The 22429-nt window shown below is 33.8% G+C and overlaps 1 protein-coding gene across 1 annotated transcript in view; it reads right to left on the minus strand.

Annotated features, from left to right (window-relative positions):
• LOC106785785 (titin-like) overlaps window positions 1-22429 on the minus strand; it is a gene marked incomplete in the record, with an annotated part of 84195 nt that overhangs the window by 20641 nt on the left and 41125 nt on the right. The window contains 14 exon segments of the mRNA XM_014746509.1: window positions 137-9106; window positions 11372-11425; window positions 11930-11996; window positions 12344-13252; window positions 13338-13407; window positions 13510-13717; window positions 13803-13991; window positions 14203-14307; window positions 15993-16067; window positions 16604-16824; window positions 16936-17033; window positions 18569-18669; window positions 18765-19224; window positions 19354-20126. Of these exon segments, the coding sequence (XP_014601995.1) occupies window positions 137-9106; window positions 11372-11425; window positions 11930-11996; window positions 12344-13252; window positions 13338-13407; window positions 13510-13717; window positions 13803-13991; window positions 14203-14307; window positions 15993-16067; window positions 16604-16824; window positions 16936-17033; window positions 18569-18669; window positions 18765-19224; window positions 19354-20126 (12300 nt within the window).

Raw genomic sequence — 22429 nt, forward strand, 5'->3', positions numbered from 1 at the left:
TTTTTTTTTTCTTATTAAAGATAAAAATCTGTTTTCCGATTCATATGTTAGGATATTGTCTCAGTTGGTCATTTCTGAATGTTGTCACGTCCAATGGTCGGCAATTGTCATGTAAATTTATTGTAATAATACTCACCAATTACATTTGTCAGACGATCAGCTTCAATTGACACATTTGCTACCTTTGTTAATGGCATTACGGATTCTAGCAAGACTGATTCGCATTCTCCAATATTTCCTAATTCCGTAACAATGATACTCTCTTTAGGTTCTTCCAATTCACGAGCCTTTTTACTTTCCGGCTTTGAAATTTTAAACTCCGAGGTTGTATCTTCAATATGAACTTCAGTTTTCAATGCAACTTCTGTCTTTACGACGTCAGGCAATGCACTGACTTCCTTTATCGTTTCTTTGTCTTCTTGTTTAGTTTCTTTTTCAGTTGTCATAATTTGAGTTACTTCGAAACTTTCGGAAGTTCGGAAAGTAACCTCAGCAGTTGCCATTGATATTGTTTTATCGATGACAAGATTGCGCTCACTTTCTTGCGGAACCGTTTGAATTTCTTCAAAAGTTTCGTAAGGTATTTGTTCGGGTATTATATTTTTGGTTTCCGGTGCAATTGTTTCGGCAAGAGTTTCCGTAGTTGATGACGTTATAACTTGAGATTTTTGAGCAACCTGCCTGCCGAACAAACTCGACAATGCTGTTTGTTTCGTTGGCTCTTCAGGAGTAGGAAGATCTTTTTCTATTTCGCTGGTAGCAACTTCTGATATTGATAGCGATGTTAATTCTTCCAATTGCGGTTTACCTTTTTGTTCTTCCGGTAATTTGGGATTTTCTAATTGGTCGACATTAGTTACCGTTAATATTTCGGATATTTCAGCGGCTTCGACACTCAACATATTTGGGAATGCTTTACGTTCCGTCGGTACATCCGGACTTGGTAAAGTTTTTTCAGCTTCGTTGAATATCACTTCGGAAACTACGAGGGAACTGAATTCCTCTACTTCGGGTCTCCTTTTCTGAGTTTCCGGTTTCTCCAATTTAGGCATTTCTTCGACAGTCGAGACAGTTAAGATTTCAGTTTTCTCGGCTACTTCTCTGGTAAGCAAATTTGGTTTTGCTATCTTTTGATCAGGTTTTTCCGGACTTATTAAAGTTTCCTCAGATTCGTTAGATACTATTTGACATACTGATACGGATGTTAATTCTTCGAAGTGTGCTTTGCCTTTTTGTTCTTTTGGTATTTCAGGTTTACCCAATTCTTCGGCGTTACTCATAGATAACACTTGACTAGTCTCAGCAACTTCTCTGCCAGATAATAAAGACGTTGCCATAAATTTATTCGGTATTTCTGGACTCGGTAATACATCTTCGCTTTCATGAGAAACCACTTGGGAAACTAATACGGATGTTAATTCCTCTAATTGTGGTTTTCCCTTTTGTTCACCCGGTTTAATAGATTTAGAGAATTCTTCCGCACTGGTCATGGTTAATATTTGACTTATCTCGGCCACATCTCTCCCGGTGAAACTCGGTTGTGCAGTTTTCTCGGCAGGTTTTTCCAACGTCGCCAATGTGTCTTCCATTTCGTTTGACAATATTTGAGAAATAGTCAACGGTGACAATTCCTCAAAACTCGGATAACCCTTTTGCTCGTCGGGTAATTTGGATTCAATCAATTGTTCGGCACTCGTCATGGTCATAACTTGTATCGTTTCAGCCACGTCCCGACCAAAAATATTTGCTTGTGCTTCTCTTTCGGTAGGAACTTCCGGACTGGGCATTGTTTCTTCCACTTCGTTAGATATTATTTGTGATACCGTTAACGATGATAATTCTTCTAAACCAGGTTTACCTTTTTGCTTTTCAGGTTCTTCAATTGTTACCAATTGTTCGGCACTTGTCATAGTAAACACTTGACTAGTTTCAGCGATATCTCTGCCCAACAAACTCGGTTGTGCTACCTTTTCCGATGGCATTTCTGCACTTGGCAAAGTTGTTTCAGCTTCGTTCGAAACTATTTGCGAAACAGTTAATGAAGTTAATTCTTCCAAACCCGGTTTACCTTTTTCTTCTTTCGGTACTTTAGTACTTAAATCTTCGGTTTCCGTGCTAATCATTACTTCGGTTGTTTCAGCTACTTCTCTACCGGAAATATTGAATTGTGCCGTTTGATCTTTCGGTAATTCCTTTTTCAATAAAGTATCTTCCGTTTCGTTTAGAATTATCTCAGAAACGGATACGCTAGAAAATTCTTCTACTTCTACTTTCGTTTGTTTTTCCTCAAATTTAAGATGTTCCGTTATATCTTCGGCTGTTCCTACGGTTAATACTTGTAATGTTTCAATAGCTTCTTTACTTAATAAATTGGCAAGTGCTTTTTGTTCTTTCGGAACGGTCGATACTGGCAAAATATCTTCGGTCTCGTTTGAAATAACTTCGGTAATCGTAACTGTACTTAATCCTTCGTATTGTGGTTTTCCTTTTTGTTCGGTCGGTTTAAAATCTTTCCCTTCGAATGTATCCTCACGTTCGCCCAACGTCGTTTCCGTTTCGATAACAGCCTCCCTCGGAATTTGCGATAAAGTTGCCTGAGAAGAAATTGGTTCTTCTTTTTGAATTTCTTCAACATTTTGCACGCCTTCTATCAATGATCTTTGTACCGTTTCGAATAATCCAATTTCTGTAGTAGCTTTAACCTCTTGTCGTTTAGGTGCAACATCAAATACATCTTCCTTGTCATCCGTAATTATTTCGGATATTTGCAAAGGTTTGTTTTGTTGAAAATCGATGTCTGCCTTTTGCATCGATGGCTTAAAAATACCCTCGAACGTTTTCTCACTTTCTTCGATTAATTTTTGTTCAACGATAATACTTTCGAACGTATCACGCAAGGCTGTTGCTTTTTGCGGCATGACACTTAGATCTTTGGTATCCTTTTCAGGTATATTAACTTGCGATTCTATAAGGGTTGTTTCGATCGTACCATGTTCCGTAATGATCGTTGAAGAAGCTGTTTGAGATGGGGCAAGTTCTTTGGTTTTTAAAGATTCTTCAATCTCAGCGGAGGTCACTTCGGTTACAGAAATACTGTGACCCTCTTCAAACATGGTATTGGCAGTACTAGAAATTGTTTTAGGATATTTATCGAACAAACCTTCGCTTTCGGCGCTAGGAATATCTTCGATAATTAACGGCTCCAACGTATCTTGTTTCGTGTGAGCTTTCATTTCAATTTTTTCAAACGGTTTAACAGAACCAGTACTTTGTTCTATTAATAATTCAGATGTTTCGGCAACGTCCATTCCAATTCTCGTTAATTTCATTTGTGCTGTACCATGCGTATATTCCGGTACCGTCATTATATCTTCCTTATCTTGCGTTACTACGGTATCAATTATTATACTTTTTTCTTCAACGAAAGCAATTTCCGCGCTACGTTTGTCGAGTTCCAATTTATCCGAAATTATCGTACTTTGTTCTTGGGGAATAGTTTCGTTGATGTTTATTGATTCTAATATAGATTGAGTACGGTGGGCTTCTGATACAGTTGGTTTTATTGCTTCCGGTAACGTGCCAAGACCTTCGCGTAAATTAACTTCAAGTTGTTCAGCAACTTCTTTAGCATCCAACGAAGGAATTGCCGTTTTTCCGGCAGGTTTCTTTTCCAAAACAAGTTCTGATTCGACGTCTTGCGTAACGGTAGCTTCCGTGATCGCTATGAATCTATTATCGTCTAAAGCAACGCGTGCCTTAGTCGTAGTTAACGATACTTTATCAACCGTGTCTATTTCCTTCTCGCCTAAAATCTCTTCGGTCAATTGAACCGTTTCGTAAGGTTTTTGTCCAATTTGTGCTACAGCCGAGGATGGTTTAATTATATCCAATTTACCCGTGCTCAAATCAGTTATAATTTCAGTCTTTTCAGCAACCTCGTGTCCAGTAATAATACTTGGTACAGCTTCTTGACTTCTATCTTTGAAAGTTGTAAGTATGTCCTCTTTGTCAGATATATTAACCTCCGTGACGGTTGTAACGCGTTTACCTTCTTCTATCGACGTGTGAATTTCGTGCGGGGTTGGTTTGAATTTTCCTTCAAATGGTGCTTCCTGATCTTGAGGAATATCGTGAGTTATTAACAAACTTTGTTGCACTTCCTGAGTTGGGATTGCAGTTTTTGCATCTGGTTTCTTTAGATGAACTTCACCAACCGAATCTTCGGTAGTTATTGTAGTTGTTTCCGCAATTCCATGACCGGAATCTATTCCACGAAGGGCTGAATGTTTCGATGGTTGTTCTTCGGGCACATAAACGGATTCTTTTTCATTGGTAGTCACTTGGGATACGGTAACAGTTGTCCTATCGTATTCCAAACCTACGTTAGCTGTTTTATTTTCCGGTATTGACGTTGGTAAGAATTGATCTTCGCTTTCTTGAACGATCGGTTGTGATTCGATTAAAGGTAACAACGGTATGTGTTCAGGTTTCACCGTTGACATGGATAATTTTTCTTTTATCAATTCTGCAGTAGTATGATCGACAATTTGCATCATCGTTTCGGCTACCGTGTGACCCTCTACATAAGTTTTACCCGCTTTTCGTACTTCAGGCATTTCTTTTGGCTTGTATTCATTCTCTTTATCTTCAGTAATAACTGTTGATATTTGTATACTTTGTTCCTCTTCCATAGCCAATTCTGCTGTTGCTTGGATAGGTAATTTATCTTTGGATAATGGTGTTTCGGATTCAGATGGTTGTATCTCTGACGTTACTATTGTTTCCAATGGAACATTAGAAGGTGTTGCAATAACCGTTAACGTTTTAGAATCTTCTACTTTTCCTACGCTAAGGTCTATTGTAATTTCTTCTTTCTCGGCTATTGGATGACCTATTATTTGAATACCTGCCTTCTTTTCGATTGGTTTATCCGGTATCTCAAGAATAGCTTCTTTGTGTGCCGCAATTTCTGTACTTTCTGTTACAGAAATCAGTTCATTTATTCCAATTTCCGCTTTATTACCTATAACAGGCTTTTCTTGAAATTCTCTTTCAGTTTCCGAGATAATTGTTTCCATTTGTATGATACTTTCGAACGGTAAACGTTCTTCTTTAGCTGCGGCAACGGTATGAGCTGAGATATCTAAAATTCCTGGATGCGTTGCCGGTGTAATTTCTGTTTGTTGGGCAACTTTGTGAGCATCAAAAGCTGCCACTGCTTTCTCACCTTCAATAAATGCTGCCGGTGTATAATCTTTTTCTTTATCGGACGTTATGGTTTCTAATATGGTTACTCCGTGTTCTTCGTCGAACGTAACATTAACCATTTTATCCTCAGGTTTGACGAATGTAGGAAGTGGTTGTTCCAAATCACCGGTTGATATTTCCGATGTGATCAAACTACGGAAAGTAATATGATCCGTAGTAGCCGTGACGGATGTTACTTCTTCCCGTTTGAAATCAGCTATGTTATCCGTGGTGGTTGTTTCGCTAGTTTGAGCTACAACGTGTGTAGGTATGTCGAACGTTACCGATTTTGATTCTGGTTTTTCTTCCTCTGGCAAAGTACTCTCCTTATCTCCAGGTATTACCGAAGAAACTATCACACTTTCACCCATGATAAATTCAAGCGTAGCTTTTTTGTCGAACGGTTGAATATCTGATAATGGTGCTTCCCTTTCCGTAGTTTCAACTTGTTCAGAAATGGTAGTTTCGAACGGTAAGAAAGTGGCTTGCGATTGTGCGGTTTTCGTAGGCTCGATAGATAATTTGGACAAATCAGTATCGCTCATTATCTCAAACGTAGATGCCACATTTTGCGTAATAATATCTACGCTTGCCTCGACACCCTTTGGTTTAGATTCTTCGTCGAATCGTCCTTCTTTTTCTTCAGGATGCGTCATGACAATTTCAAGACCCTCGCCTTCTTCGAAAGTAACTCCTACCTTTTTGCTTTCAGGTTTAACGTCAGCCTCCAACGGTGATTCCTTTTCGGAAATTGATATTTCAGTTTGTTGTACGATATTCAATCCACTTTGTTCCTGAATTGCACTTTCCTCTTTTGGTTTGTCTTCCTTCAGAATATTTACGTTACTAGCAAGAACAGTTTCATGCATTTCTGCAACCTCGTGCGTATCGCTTATGTTCATGGCCACTTTACGTTCCTTCGGTACTTCCTCGATCGATAATTTTTCTTCGTTCAACATGGCCGTAATCTCGCTGACCATTAACGTTTCCGGTCTCGTAAAAAATTCAATTTCCGCGCTTTGTTCGACAGGACGTACGTCGATTTCTCTAGGTTTACCCGTTTCCGCAATATTTGTTTCCGTTACGATCAATTCTTCTAAAGTTTCTTGTTGTTGAATTGCCTTTCCCGTTTTAGGAATCTCATCAACTATCGAACCGGTAGATTGTTGTATTAATGTTTCTGATTGCGATGCTATGGTATGACCAGTTATTGATGTTTGAACTGTATAATCCTTTGTCTTTTCCATAGGTGCATAAATCATCTCTTTATCGTGAGTTACTATTTCAAGAATACTTAATCCACTTTTACCTTCCGTATAATCTACATTGGCAATTTTCTGTTCCGGTTTTACATCGATGTTGTAAATATCCTCTTTTTCGGCAGTTTCTTGTACCTCTACCGAAATACTTTCGAGTGGTATCCGTGATTCCTCAGCTGTCCTTGACGTTGGTCTTTCCTGCGGGACAAATTCATTAGTCGGAGATTCGGTTCTAACTTCCTCGGATATCGGTGCATTGTGCGTTATAAAATCTGTCGTAGCGAATGCTCCTTTAACGTCTGATACCGTAGTATATTCGGCTTCCTTTTCACTGGTCACGATCATGGTTGTATGAACACTTTCTATTTCGTCGATAGTTATTTCAGCCTTTTTCATATCAACAACTTTGTCATCTTTTACTGGAACTAATCCTTCAGCCGGTACTGTTTCTTTTACTATGGTCTCCTGTAAGCTTACTGCACCTATTGCAGCTACCGCAGAGGATGGTATTTCTTTGACAACTTCGCCAACGTTATCTTCGGGATGAGTTTCCTCGATTTGTAACGATACGACCGGATGAGTTGGCACAGTTTTACCATGATGGGATTCCGGTAATTCAAATATCTTCAATTCACTTTCTTTTTCTATCGAAGTGGTTTGAAATACTTCAACACCTCGCATCGCATCGTACGAAGTTGCAATCGTACGTTCTTCTGGTTTCGTTGTTTCCTCTAATTTGGATTCCTTATCGTGGGTAAGAGTTTCGTGTATCATTTTAGCTTCCGTTAATTCTACGATTAAGTTACCACTTTCCGATACGTATTTTAATTCATCTTTAAAATCAGACGGATAATCGGCCGTTTGAACTTGAGATATTTGTAAATATTCTTCAGGTCTAATCGACGTTTCTGCCAAAAATGCTGTTGGTTTTTGATCGATGCTATACGGTCCTTCCGATTCTTGAATCATCGTACTGGTGACAGAACCAATTTCCAACGTTGAAATCGATGTTTCGGCAAGTTTGCTAACCGGTTTTTCATCCGGTTGATAATCTTGTTCCTTTTCCGAAGTAATCGTTTCTACGGTGGTAGCCGAAGTTATTTCTATGACACTCAAATTAGCTTGTACCGTTTTATTTTCTTCTACTTTAAGGTCAGTTTCTTTTTGATGGGTATCAACGGTAGACACTGTTACACCTTCCAACAAAGTGATTTTATCGGTTGCCTCAAAAGTGTCCGTTTTTCTATCGGGAACAAAAATGCCTTCGCTTTCTTGAATTAAATTTTGTTGAACAATGGCCGTCTCAGTGTCATAAGAAATACCAATTTGTGCTTTTTGACTCGGTGGCAATTTACCTGGCACGTATTCACCTTCCTTTTCCGGTGCGTGTAATTCTTCAGTGATCCTTTGTTTTTGAGCTATGATCGATTGCGTTGCTACTTCCGTGGGTACTATCAATTCTGGATAATATTTTCCAGGTTTATCCTCGGCGCAAACTTCTTCTATAATAAGTGGCTCGGTAGTCGTAACATTGACCCTAGGCTTCGTAGGAATATTTTTAACAATTTCAAGTTTGTCCTCTAACAAAGCTTCTTGAACCTCGTAAACGGATAACCCAACTTGAGGTAAGAAATTGTCCTCAGCTTTTGCCGTAAGCGGTGAAACGAAATCTTCGGTGGGTACTTCGTTTTGACTGACCAATGTTTCAGAAATTGTTTTAGCTTCTTGCAAGGTCAAACTGGTATCAGCTGTTCTAAGAATTTCTGGTTTGCTCAACGTTAAATCGGATAAATCTGCATCGTTGGTTAATATTTCGCTTACCATTAAACTTTCGGATGGCGTAACACCTGGAATAGCTTCATAAGTATTCGGTTTAAATTTATCTAAAAATTCAGCAGCCGTAGCTTGAACATTAGTTTCCGTAATAGAATAAGGTTCTACGATCGATACCGTAACCGATGCTTTTTGTTCGATCGGTTTTTTAACGTCAACACTATCAATTTCTTTTTCTTGTACAGGTTGAAGATGTTCAGTGAGCGCACTGACCGTATCAACGGCTAGCTGAGCTTTCTCAACTTTGGGTTTACCAGGAGCTTGTTCAACTGTACGATTGAAAGGTACAACCTCGTGAAGTTGACCAGGTACGTTTAATATAACAGTAGGCATAGATTTATCTCGTTTTATTTCAAATTCTTCGGCTTCCTCCAATTGTATTTCATCCTCACCGATATTCGGTTTCTTTGCTTTCAATTGTTTACGTTTATGAATTATTTCTTCCTCTATTATCTCTTCTTCCATTTCCTTTTTCTCATCTTTTATCTTATCCATTACCTTTTTAACAATATCTACTTTATCTTTTGGAATCAGTCTGCCTTTAGAATCCTTCTCAATGACAATTATTTCTTCTTCTTCTTCTTCTTCTTCTTCTACGTCCTCTTTCTTCTTCTTCCTGTCCTTTTCAATCTCTTGGATTTCCTCGATTTCTACTACCTGTACCACCCCCTCATCCCTATCCTGCGGTTTATCTTCAATGCGATCCTTCGGTTTCCTATCTTTTCGCTTGCGTAGTGTTGTGTGTGCCTGCCGTGTGTCCTCGTATTCTGCGGAAAGTATGTGAGATTTTATGTGTAAGACGCGTTATGTGTATCTTTTTTTTTTTTTTTTGATCAATGTGTTAACCTCTACTTCTGCTAATTTATTTTTTTTTTTTTGGTTTTTAATTTCAACTAGCTTTTTAGTAGTTTTCTTTAGCCCTTCCCTCACTCGCTTTGCCTACATATATATATATATTTATTTATACACTCTTGCATACTTCATGCGACGAATCAGATAGTAGTTATGCTAAAAGAGAAAAATAAAACGCTTACGATTCATTTTACACGAGTCATGGCACGAATCGTGCTTTCCTTTTTTTTTTCGGATATTATGATATATATATATTTACACAATATAATATAATATTATAATTATTTTCTATGAGTTTTAATAATATATATGTATATATAATAATAATAAATAAATAAAAATTGTTTTGTGTTTGCAAAAGAGTATTATAATAATATAGTGTAATTTGTCGACATAATTCATGTAAAATGAATCTTTATTTTTTTGTTTGGTTTTTTTTTTTTTTTTTTCATACAATATCGTGCTTTATTCAACGAAACGTGAATACAACCTACACGAGCTAGAAAAAAAAAAAAGGAAAAAAACCCAACGAACAATTAAAAACGAACAAAAAACGAGTAATACGTGTTTTATGCTGTTTAATAATCGTTTTCCAACGATGTCGTATATATATTTTATTCGAGATATATGTCTTTTTTTTTTTCTTTTTTTTTTTATGTATATTTTGTAAAGTATATATATTATATTTGTTAATAATTGTAATGGATCTATAATAATTCGATTAAAAAAAATTGCTTGGTGGGGGGTGGAGGGCCGCCGGGCATTTTTTAATTTGATACGATTTTTAATTTACGACATTTTTGGAATGTTTGTGCTGTGTCATTTATGTACAGGCAAGTGTCATGCGTTGCTTGATAAACAAGTAATATGTGAATGTAGAAATGGAAGATTGTAATGATTGTAAAGAAAAGATGATAGTTTTTCAAAGAAGTCAAACCAACATAGACACCAACGGAATAATATCATTGTTATATTATATTACAAAGTTATTTGCAAATTTTATATCCTTCTCTACTTAATATATATTTTATTAAAATTAATACTATCATAGTAGAATAAGAATAAGAATAAGAATAATAAGAAGAGAAAACACACCAAATGTTGCTGTGAATGAATATGTATATAACTTAATAGATAAAATAATTGGTGAAGTTAATTATAACTTCGGAATGATACTTTTGGAATTTTCTTTTTTGTTTTTTTTTGTTTTCTCGTATATGATCATTTGCATGTAATAAGATTTATTACGTTGACAAGTTAATTTTTTAGGATTAATGAGAAGAAAAACAAGTTCGTTAACAAAAAAAAAAACAGATCACTATAAAAAAAGCGCATCGATGATTATAATTATTAATTAGTAATTGCATCTACTTACATTTATTTACGTTTCAGCATATAGCGAAGCTCTTTGTTTTTTTTTTTTCTTTTTTTTTTTCTATTTTATAGCTGCAATACTACTCGAGGCGTGATTTGGGTAAATGGTATTTTGTTGTTGTTTTTTTTTGTTTTTTTTTTTTTTTTTTTTTTGTTGGGATAATAATTAATAATTTGGATATAATAATTATAAGGTTATTTTGCGCGTGGAAAGCATAGCGGCTTAAGCAGAAATCAAATTGCACTGGAATTTTGATTCGATCATAGTAAAGCTTCATGCAGATCTGAAAGAATAAAAAGATCAAACGTAGAAAAGCGTATCCTTAAAATGATATCAGTTTTCTGTTTTTTGTTTTTTTTTTTAAACTGGTTAATAAAAATGATTTGTGAATATTATTTTCTATTCTTTTTTTTTTTTTCTTCATTTTTGTTTGTTTTTTTTTTTTTTGAATTATACAAAAATAAATCCACCTTCTCTTTTTTTATCTCGTATTTCTTTTTTTTTATTCGTGTTCGTAGAGATACGATGGATAAAAAAAAATTAATTATGATACGTAGCGAAATTAATACCATCGTTCAAATTTTAACTTTTATCTATAACAATTTTATATTTATTTTTAATAATATACGTGTGGTATTAATCACGCCACCACGAATGATGATAAATTATATAATGGCATAAGTAATGATTAAAAAAAAAAAAAAAACATAAAAAAAGAAAAACAAATAGATCGTTTATCCGCGTTTATCAAAATAATGATATTATTAATTAACCCATGCATCTCTCGTAACTCGTTCTATCAAACCTTTAATTTCTTGAATATCCTGCTTGAGAATGGCTTTCCTCTCGTCTCTTCTTTCTGCAATCAGAAAATGTTTTCCGTCGTTGTTGTTGCATTTTTAGGGAACAGAAATAAGAAAATACAACAAAGAAATCAAACGCAGGCAGGTTATGGCACAAATATTTGTAATAATATTTATTCAACGATTATAAATATACAACGTAGATATAGATAGAAAGAAAGAATAATTAAAATAGAAACAAAAAACAATTAATATTAAGTTTATCCGCATTTCACGTTAAGAAGCAACAAACATTTTGTAATATCAAACATGTTAAAATGCTTAATTTAATTAAATACACTCTTAAGTATATGGCATAATAATAATAATAATAATAATAATAATTAATATGATATAACAATAAATTAAATAAAACGCTTATATTTAATAGTCATTTAATAAAAATAAAAATAAAAGATATAAGTAGTAGAAAATTAGATAAAAACAATCCATGTACAATTTGGTATAATTAGTTTTACAAAAAAAAAAAAAACATGTCACACCACGCAATCTAAACTTACCCATGATATGGACTTCTGTCTTATGGACGGCATCGATTCTTTCCATAACGTGTTGCTCGGTTTCAACCTAAACACATTTTATTATAACAATCGAAAATAATTATTTTAATTAAAACACTTTAATGGCTATCTCATATCTTACACAATCAAACGTTTTCCAAAAATTATTGATATTTCTTAATTTAATTTTTAATTCTTGCCTTCTTAACACACAAATCACATAATTATTATTAATCCCAAAAATTATATTTAAATTCATATATATATCCTAATATATAATTAATAATAATTTTCAATAGTATTATCACATACACACATATTACTTAAGCAGCCATTAAAGTACATTAAATATAATATTACATTAAAATAAAATTGAAGATATATATAATCATCTAGGGAATTTATAATTCGTACCTCAGTCACTTCAGTGACTTCCCAAGCACGTGGACGGAAGTCCTCAGGTACGAAATGCGTAATAACTTCCTCCACGGTTGCATGTTGCAATTCGATCATTCTCATAAAAGCCCTGAACCCAATAGTCGCTGCTACGATACTTTCATCCGTGGTTGTTTCCTCGGTTAATACTTGACTGATAAGAGGCCCATGACCTTCGCGTTCAACCAATTGGACTAATGCATTTTGTGCATCGGGTGTTCTCAATGCTGGAAACTTGTCAGTAGTGTAAAGACTCTCATTTATTTCCGTAACCGAGACACCTTGCCGTACGAGATAACCAATGGTTGCTAATTCACGTAATGGACTTTCACCTGGTCCAAATTCTTTAGCTTGAAGAACCTCAAGGATTTCTTCAACTTCCCTGGCAATGTGTTCTCTTTCCTTTTCAAGGATTTCTTCAACAGTAACCACCACCTCTTCCTCGCGTATTCTCATTTTTTCACCTTTCTTCTTTTTCTTTGGCTTTTCCTCGATCATTTCTTCGGTTTTAACTTGTGTTATCTCGACTTGCTGTTGTTGTCCTTGACTTATAACTTTTTTAGCTTTTTTCTGTTTAGTTTCAATTCGTTTGATATCTTGTACGTCGGTCTCGGTACGTACCTCAGATACAGAAATTGTTTCCATTATTTCACTAGTTGTTTCTCTAGCACGATCAATCGTTCTTTCTACTTTGAAATCAGGTGCAACATCTTCCGGTTTTATTTCCGATATTATCAATGTACTTTCGCGTTCCTCGATTACGGGTTTTGCTTTTTCCTTTGGCCAATCTTTTTCTCGTGGTTTTTTATCATCGATCTTTTTCATCGAAGCAGTTGCCTCGGTTATCACTGGTTCTTGAACGGGTACGATTTTTTTAGCCCGAGATACCTGCCACAACGTTATAATATATCAATGAAAATTATTTACAATTTCATTGGATTTTTATTAATTGGAAAATATTTTTCAATTATACCTCTTTCGTTTTTTCTTCGAAGGTTGTTGCACTCTCCAATACTTGTGTTTCTTCGATATCCACGATTTTTCTAAAAAAATACAAACGTAACAACGTAGATAACGATGTTAAATGTTAAATTATTGTTAAATCATTTTTTGATTATTTATTTTATTTCAAATATTATACTCACTTGTCTTCGGGTTGTTCTGTACCAATCGGTTCTTCCGTAAAGATTTCTTTTTTATCAACTTTAACGCGTTCCGTTTTAACCTTTTCTTTCAATTCCTTGGCCTTTTTCAATTCTGGTTTCTTCTTTTTAATTACTTTCTTTTGTTTAACTTCGACAACCTCTTCTTCGGCTTCGTCTTCCGACATTGGTTTCCATTCAGTTTCAGTACCTGACACGTTATTAATTATTATTATTATTATTATTATTCATTTTTATCAGGATTACTATTATAATATTATTAAATATTCTCTTACCAGTCACGTGTATTTTTGCTTTTGTTATTGCCAAACCGATATCACTCGTAGCTTTACAAACGTAAGTAGCTTCGTCATCTCTGGTTGCTTTCAAAATGGTCAGAGTAGTTTTCTTCTCTTGATCGATTATACGAATTTTAATATTTTCCGTATTCATTATTAATTTGTCATTTTTGTACCAAACAACGTCTGGATTAAAAATAAATACGTATCGTTAAATCGTATCAGAAATAATACATTCAAATTTTAATCGGATTTATCGCAGGAACAAATGTTTTATATAATTTTAATAATTATTGTAATAATTTTAATTCAAAATACAATGATAAATTAAATCGTCATTGTTATCTCTAATTAAAAAATATAATCATTATGATATTATTTAATAGTATGATATTACCTGGAACAGGATTACCGGAATATATGCATTCGAATATAACTTTTTCTCCTTCATTAACATAAACGTCTGTTATTTCTTGAATAAATCGTGGTATGGATTGCGTGGCTGAAATAACAGTAATCATAAATTTATATCCACATAAAATAATATCCTTACGAATTAATATGATATATAAATATATAAATTATATATATAAATTATATATATAAAATATATTTTGTACCTGATTATAATAATGATGATCGCTTGATTGGCATGATCCCAATGTCAGTAATCTGATTAGATGAAAAACACAAACGTACACACACAAAATATCGTGCAAAATATAATGTTTAAATAAAATGAAATATTTGTCTGTGTTAGTGATGATAATAATATACCTGACATTGTCCCCCTTTCATCCTCACTATGATGATGCTCGTATGTAACTTCTTCTGATGTTGATATGTTGCTCGCTAAACCAAGATTTCCACTGCATTGACTTTCCAAAAGCAAAAATTCTTGCAATTCCTCTTGACTATCAGCTGTATGCAATTGTTGGAATGCTTCTAATTCAATTTCTCTGGGTTCCAAAGGATACATCCTTGAATCCATGGTCAAATTACCAAAGTGTCGTTCCTTGGACCATCTTGGTACTGGTATTCGAGATTTTGGATAAGTATGATATTTCCTAACGTGTTCGTATTTAACATCGTTGTCCGTTTTTAATTCTTTCATTGCAGATGAATTTCCTTGGATAGAAATTTTGTTCAATCGAAAATCAAATTTACTTTGATCATTGTTGGACGACGTTTCGTTGTTTTCCTCGATAGGGGATAAATAAAATGCAACTTCGGGTACGTTCAAATATGTTCCACGTTCGACATTGAAATCTGATTGTCCTTGAATTTTTTTCTCCAATTTTGGCGGTGGAAATTCATCGAAATCCAACGTGATTTTTGGTTTAATTTTTTTCATAGTCATGTCCTTCGCAACAATTTCATGTAATTCGTTTTTCTTCGTTTTATCTTCGTGTTGATGTGTTACGCGTGTAATATTGATAAATGATTTTTCATTAGACGTTTGTTTAATCGACAAAGAAGTTCTAGTTGACGATGACGATGATTGTGATTTGTTAGAACTTTGTTTGTTCAATTCTTTGTTAGATTTATTCGACGAATCTATAATACTCGAATGTTGTTCTTTCAATGATGATACTAATCGTGTTTTTATATTTATATTATCATCAGTTAAATGTGTTAATTGTTCAGGATTATCATGAATTTTTGATCTTTGATCTTTTGTCAAAATTTTCGTCGAAATTTTCATCAGATTTATTTTTCCTTTCGTTTCTTCTTCCGTTTTATCGGATACTTCGATTAAATTATTCGTTTCCATTTTATCAAGTCTCTTATCAGTTTTCATATTTTTTATTTGTATTTCGGATTGTTCGTTCAATTGCGAAAGATTTGATTCAATTTTTTCTAACTTTCTATGCAATTCTTTCATATTATTTTCTGTCATGGTTTTTACGTTAACAATATATCCCCTCGAATTATTTAAATACGTGTCATCCAATTCGCTTTTCATTTCGATTGAATTCAAACGTTTCTTGGAAACGTATAATTTCTTTGAAATTTCAATCGTATTTTTACCCTCGTCGATAGTTTTCATCGAAATATTTTCATCGATTGTTCTCCTCGACTTATCTTTTTTCCAAACAATTGTTTTTTTTCTTACACTATCATAATCGTTCAAACTGCATTCGGTTTCACTCGGCATGCTATCAGACAATTCCAATTGATTCTTACCTCTTAGTGCTTCTTGCATTTCTTCCATCTGTGTTACCCATTCCGGTTTTCTATATTCTTTCGTTCCGAGAATACCTAACGACATATTATTATTATTATATCAAATGTAATTATTCGTGTCCCTTTCAGTCCCATAATATTTCAAAGCAACAACACACATGATTGAAAATAATTAATCGTCGATATAATATTTTATTAAAAGCAGGAACATTAGCATTTATTATAATATCATTGATAATAGAACAAATAAAATAAACAAATAATATTGACGAGCCTTTATTTGCTTGAACATCTTTTTTTGTTTATTTTTTTTTTAATTGTTGGGACTCAAAGGGCTCGACAGATTTTTCTTTTCCACAATCGAATTTATTTTCGCAAAAGAAATATCAAAATAATCATTGTGCATATAGGATGTAATTGAGTGTTCGTTCAGTGTGATAGAATTATTGTGATAGTCGGATTAGGATTTGGAGGATAATTAAAAAGATGCTCGATAAATGATTCATTCCGTCCAAATGCGTAGAACTGAAAATAACTAGGATAATAAATTAGCGAAAAATTTTCTTCGACAATAAATTTCATAACATTAATGATTCGATCATGATAATTACCTTCTACGGACAAATATGTAGTTGTTGTTGATACACCTAATGGATTATGCGCTTCGAATACTATTTCACCGGTGTCATCGGGATAAGTTTCTGCTATTGTTAACACCGAAGTACCATCTTCAAATTCTTCGATTTGAAATTCTTGAGACGATACTATTTCCACTCCTTGTTTAAACCATTTTCCTTCTGGCTTTGGCTTCCCTTTGACCTTAACTTCCAATCTACGATTAAAAAAAAGAAACAGATAGTGATCATAAATGATAATCATTTATTTAGATATTTGTTTAATCTATTTTTATAATTTTCTTTTTGTTTTTTCATATTTTTATTACCTGGTTAATTCTCCATCTTTGGTAGGAATTAACTGAGGAAGTTTCTTTATTATTTCTGGAGCAGATTCCTCTGTATCGGTATCGAATAGAGGTGTCTCCTGAAAATAATTCAATAAAAAATAGATTTAAATAATCAATATATATATTTCTTTATATTTTATTAAAAAAAATTAACGATAAAAATATTTTCAATATATATATGTTGTCAATTTAAATATATATGTGTGTATGTGTGTGATAATTAACCAGGTTGGAATAATCGATGATAAAAATGAACGGACGCCCGGAAGAATCGAACGCACGCCATTGGATATTTGTACTTGATGGATCCTCAGATTTATCGCGAGGTTATCGAGCGTTAATGCGAGTTTCGTGTAGCTCGAGTCTCGCCTCAAGATGATTTACAATCTTAATAGGACATGACGTTGAAATTTCGCTCGATCATTCCACCCTCGTCCTCACTTCTTTCCTTTTCCGAGCGTAACCGAGTCGACGTGATAATTGAATCGCATCATTGTGTCGTCGATTAAGAATAAAAAGAAGAAGAAAAAGAAAAAGAAGAAGAGGGGAGAGATATTATATAGGAAGTTATTTGTTGATTAGTCCTCCTAACATGATTTATATCAAATTAATTCCAAGTAAAACATTATTCAATTAATTCTCTCTAACGATTAATTTCTTTCAAATTCTTTCAGATTTTTTTTTTAATATTATTTATATGTACGAATGAGAGTTCATATAAGTTACACGATGTTATGATATTTATTATGTCTCTTACAGTAATTAGCATAGTAACACACATAGTAGGTAATTGATTGGAACAGTAATTGTTAAAGGTGTGGTAACATTATTTAAAGAATTTTATGATATTTGATAAATAGAAAATATCTGTATAGTTTGATTTTTGTCAACTAACTTATAGAACATTAAGAAAACATATTTATATATATGTGGGTATAAATTTGATTTGAATTCAGCATTTACACGTATGAACACATATATATCACTCATCAGCAATATTACATACTCATGCAAATATGTATATCGTTTGCATAACAATAAAACATGCACACGTATTACCGAAAGATACTTTCATACTTTTTTAATGTAATATTTTGAAATTTCTTGGTGTGATATTACGAAAAAATGCAATGTAATGCACTGAATGAACGTCGAACACGAAGGTCAATATGTTTACAAGTTCGATGACGAGATTCTTAATAGAAAAAAATAGACAACATTAGAATATAGATACCGACCGAGGAGTGACGTATGTATGCATGATATAAACAAAATATTGAACGAACGAGAAACAACCGTTCCTTTCGATTAATTTAACCTCTAACTCATCCTTCCCTTCTCAGTTGTCATTCTTCTTAGCTTCTGATGAGACGTGTTTAGACGTATTCCTGTTTCACGTATTATAATATTTTTTTATACCTCATTTATTTTATTTAAATTAGATATAATGTTTTTTAACGCGATACTTTTTTCAATTAATAATATTTAAATAATTAATCACGTTAGATGTATTTTTTGTNTATTTTTATATTATTATATTATTTATATTTCATATATATATTTCTTATTAATTTTATTAAATTACTATTATTATTATTATTATAATAATAACCTTTGGCGATAATAGGTCCTCTTCCGAACCACTTTGTCCTGTGGTAAGGGATGTTGCAATGATCGACGATGCAATTTCTGAATCAGGTACGTACTCGTATGCTGTACAAATAATAAAAACGAAACAATAATATTTCTCTCTAATAATCATTTTAAATATAATTAATTTTAATTAAATAATTAAAAAAGAAAATAACCTTCGACGATAAGTGACGTTGTACAAACAGCCTCGCCAATAGGATTTGTAGCACGACAGGTGTATTGACCAGCATCCTCTGGGAATACTTCAGTAATAGCAAGACTACATAAACCTTCTGTATCTTGCCAAATAGTTATTTCTTTGCCTTCCTTGATCAACTTGTCATCGTGATACCATTCAACTTTTGGAATTGGTTTACCTTGTACAACGCAGGTTAAATTAACACTCTCACCGTCCATCACTCTGACAGGTGATAATCTTTTAACGAATGTAGGTGATATTAATTCGGTAGCTTCTTCCCAAGTTGTTTCGAGAAGATTAATGGTAGCCGTACAGGTAACAGAACCGCCAACATTTTCTGCACGACACGTATACGTTCCCGCGTATTCCGGTTTGATTTCTTTAACGAGTAAAACAGATCTGTTTTCTTTCGTTACTATTCTCATTTGTGCTGTAGACTGTTGGGAAAATAAACAAAATTAATCAAACAGGTTGTTCTATTTTTATTTTTATATTTCAATATTTAAAATTTATTATTCTAAACATCTGTGTTGATTGATGATGATGATAAAAATGATATAATTTACCTCGAGTGGTCGACTTTCGTAGAACCATTGGAACGATGCTGTCGGATAAGATTCAACACGAGCTTCCATGATAACAACTTCACCTTCCGCTACTATTTGTGGTTGCAAGGGTTCGATAAATCTCGGTGCTTTTACCTCGTCCGTTTTATCTTCTCGTTCCTTGATGGTAACCGAACCGGAACTTCGTGCTTCACCAGCAGGATTTTTAACTCTGACCTCGTATTTTCCACCGTCCGTTTTAACGGGTTCGGGTATCAGCAATTCCGTGGTATTTTCGTAAATTTCTATGACACGATTTTTACCGGGTACAATTTCGATTCCGTTGCGATACCATTTGACTTCGGGTTTAGGTTTGCTTTCGAAATCGGCTGTTAATTTTAATGGTTTACCACGTTCTGCAACCAATGCTGGCAATGGTTTCGTTATCGTTGGTGCTTGCATTACTTCTGGTTTAGAAATTTGAACTATATTGCTGATAACCAAATTGGCTCTACATTCTGCCCGTCCAAATTTGTTTACGGCACGTACACGATAAGTTGTTTCATCTTCCGGCATTGGTTTTAATAATGTTAATTTAGCTTCTCCCGTTTCCGGATTAAATATTATTTCCGTATCTTCCTTCGGTTTGATTTCATTTTCATTTCGATACCATTTAACTTCGGGTATTGGTGTACCAGTAACAATGCATTCAAGCGTTGCCGGTTTATGTTCTTCGACCATGAGTGGTTTGATTGGAATCGGGAAGTGAGGGGCAACACCTTCCTCTTCTTTTTCTATTGAAAAACATTTATTAAATAATATTAACGATCATTTGTAACGTTTAAGAAAATCGTGCACAAAAATCACACGGTAAAATGTGTTAATTAAAAGATTAAAAAAAAAAAAAAAAAAGTACAGAACAACGTGCAAGTATTTTTATTTATTTATTTGATATTTTTTTTTTCTTTGACAACGATTATTAGAAGAAAAAAATAAAATGACGATGCGTTATCTGTAAAAATAAAGATTATGTTTTAATAAAAGACATTATATTACAATGGGAGAAAATATTTTTTTAAAAAATGTGTATTTTTTTATTATAAAATTAGTGGGGGGAAGATGGTATTGATATTATATTAAGAAAGTTTTGTAAAAAAAAAAATATAGATGCAGGTATTTCGAAGCGAGTAAAAATGAACACACAAATCACACCATCTTTGATAATATCAGTACCAAAGATGACTAGGTTCACTGTTGACGTTGCAACTCCTGCCGGATTGGATGCTCTGCAAGAATACATTCCTGCATCTTCTTCCTTAACTTTGGTAATTTCCAATGTTGCTGTTGTTTCGAAAATTGTCATAATGTATTTTTCACTGGCGTGAAGTTCTTGTTCATTTCTATACCATGATATTTCTGGGACGGGATTACCGACAACCGTGCAAGTAAATTTAGCGGGTTGTTCGAGTTCCGCGATAATCGGTTGCAATTTTTGAATGAATCTTGGCGCAATTTTTTTGTCCTTATCTATGATCGGTATATCAACTTGTGTACGTTGTCTACGTCTACGTTTAGTTTCCTCGGTAACTTTTTCTTCAACAATATCTTCTTCAACTTTGTAATCATCTCGGACAACTTTTTCGGGTTTCTTATCGGTTTTGATTATCGTTTCTTTACGAGTTACTTGGAAATCTTGGACAGAAGTAACGTCTTGCGAAATGACTTCTTGTTTTTCTTCGGTTATCAATCGAGGGATAAGTTCTTCTTTAGGTTTATCTTTCTTTTTAGGTTTCTTCAATACCATTTCAGTACTGATTTCTTCTATTTCTTCTGGTTTCTCGGGTAATTCTTTTACTTTAATTGCTTCTGGTTTTGCTTTTTCTTTCTTTTCTGGTTTCGTTGTTATTGTTTCAACTGTTACTTCCTTTATTACTTCAACTTTTTCTACTACTTTGGGAATTGGTTTAGGTTCTTCGGGTTTCTTCGTAACGTCATCAACAATTTCTATAACCTTTTCGGCAATTTCTAACGGTTTATCTTCTATCTTCGTTTCTTCCGGTTTACGTCTGATCTTTCTCCACGATACTTCAGTCTTTTCTACAATTTCTTCGTCTACTTTTCGATCCTCGGGTACTCGTTCAACAACTGGTACAACAACATCTTCGATTTTCTTCTCCGGTTTTCTAACTTTTCGCCATGGCATTTGTTTTATTTCAGTTATTTCTTCGATCTTTTCTTCCGGTTTTTCCGAAATTTTCTCCGGTATTAAAATTTCTTTTTCCGTGATAACAGTTGTTTCTTTGATTTCTTTAGGACGTACTATCATTTCGGATATTTCCTTTTCTTCGTGTATCTCTGTTATCACTTGTTCTTGATCGATTGGCACCACGGTAACCTCTTCTTTAAAATCAACAACCTTTTTCGTTTTTCTACCACGTCGCCATGGGAAAATACTTATTTCTTCTGGCTTTTCTTCTTCCGGTTTTTCAACGACCGGAACAGGAACAACTTCTTCAGGTTTTACTTCGTCTGGTTTCTTTTCTTTTATGACAGGTTTCAGTTTGACTTCTACTGGAGCTTTTTCTTCAGGCTTTTTCTTTTCAACTGGTTTTAATGTTATTTCCTCTTTAGTTTCTTCTTCTTTAGGAAGTCGCTTGACTGGTTTTAATTTAATTTCCTCAGGTTGTATTTCTTCTGGAACCTTTTCTTTTCTAACAGGCTTGAGTTTAACTTCCTCTGGTGCTTTTTCTTCTGGTTTTTTGCTTTCAACAGGTTTTAATGTTATTTCCTCTTTAGTTTCTTCTTCTATAGGAAGTCGTTTGACTGGTTTTAAGTGTACTTCTTCCGGTTGAATCTCTTCTGGGACTTTTTCTTTCCTCACAGGCTTCAGTTTAACTTCCTCTATGGTTTCTTCTTCTTTGGGAAGTCGTTTAACTGGTTTTAACTGAACCTCCTCTGGTTGTACCTCTTCAGGAACCTTTTCTTTTCTAACAGGTTTTAACTTCACCTCTTCTGGTGCTTTTTCTTCTGGCTTTTTCTTTTCTATAGGCTTCAATGTTATTTCCTCTTTAGTTTCCTCTTCTTTAGGAAGTCGTTT

The sequence above is a fragment of the Polistes canadensis genome, unplaced genomic scaffold (genome assembly GCF_001313835.1).
Source record: "Polistes canadensis isolate GaletaPanama2010 unplaced genomic scaffold, ASM131383v1 scaffold_57, whole genome shotgun sequence".
Classification (NCBI taxonomy): Eukaryota; Metazoa; Arthropoda; class Insecta; order Hymenoptera; family Vespidae; genus Polistes; species Polistes canadensis.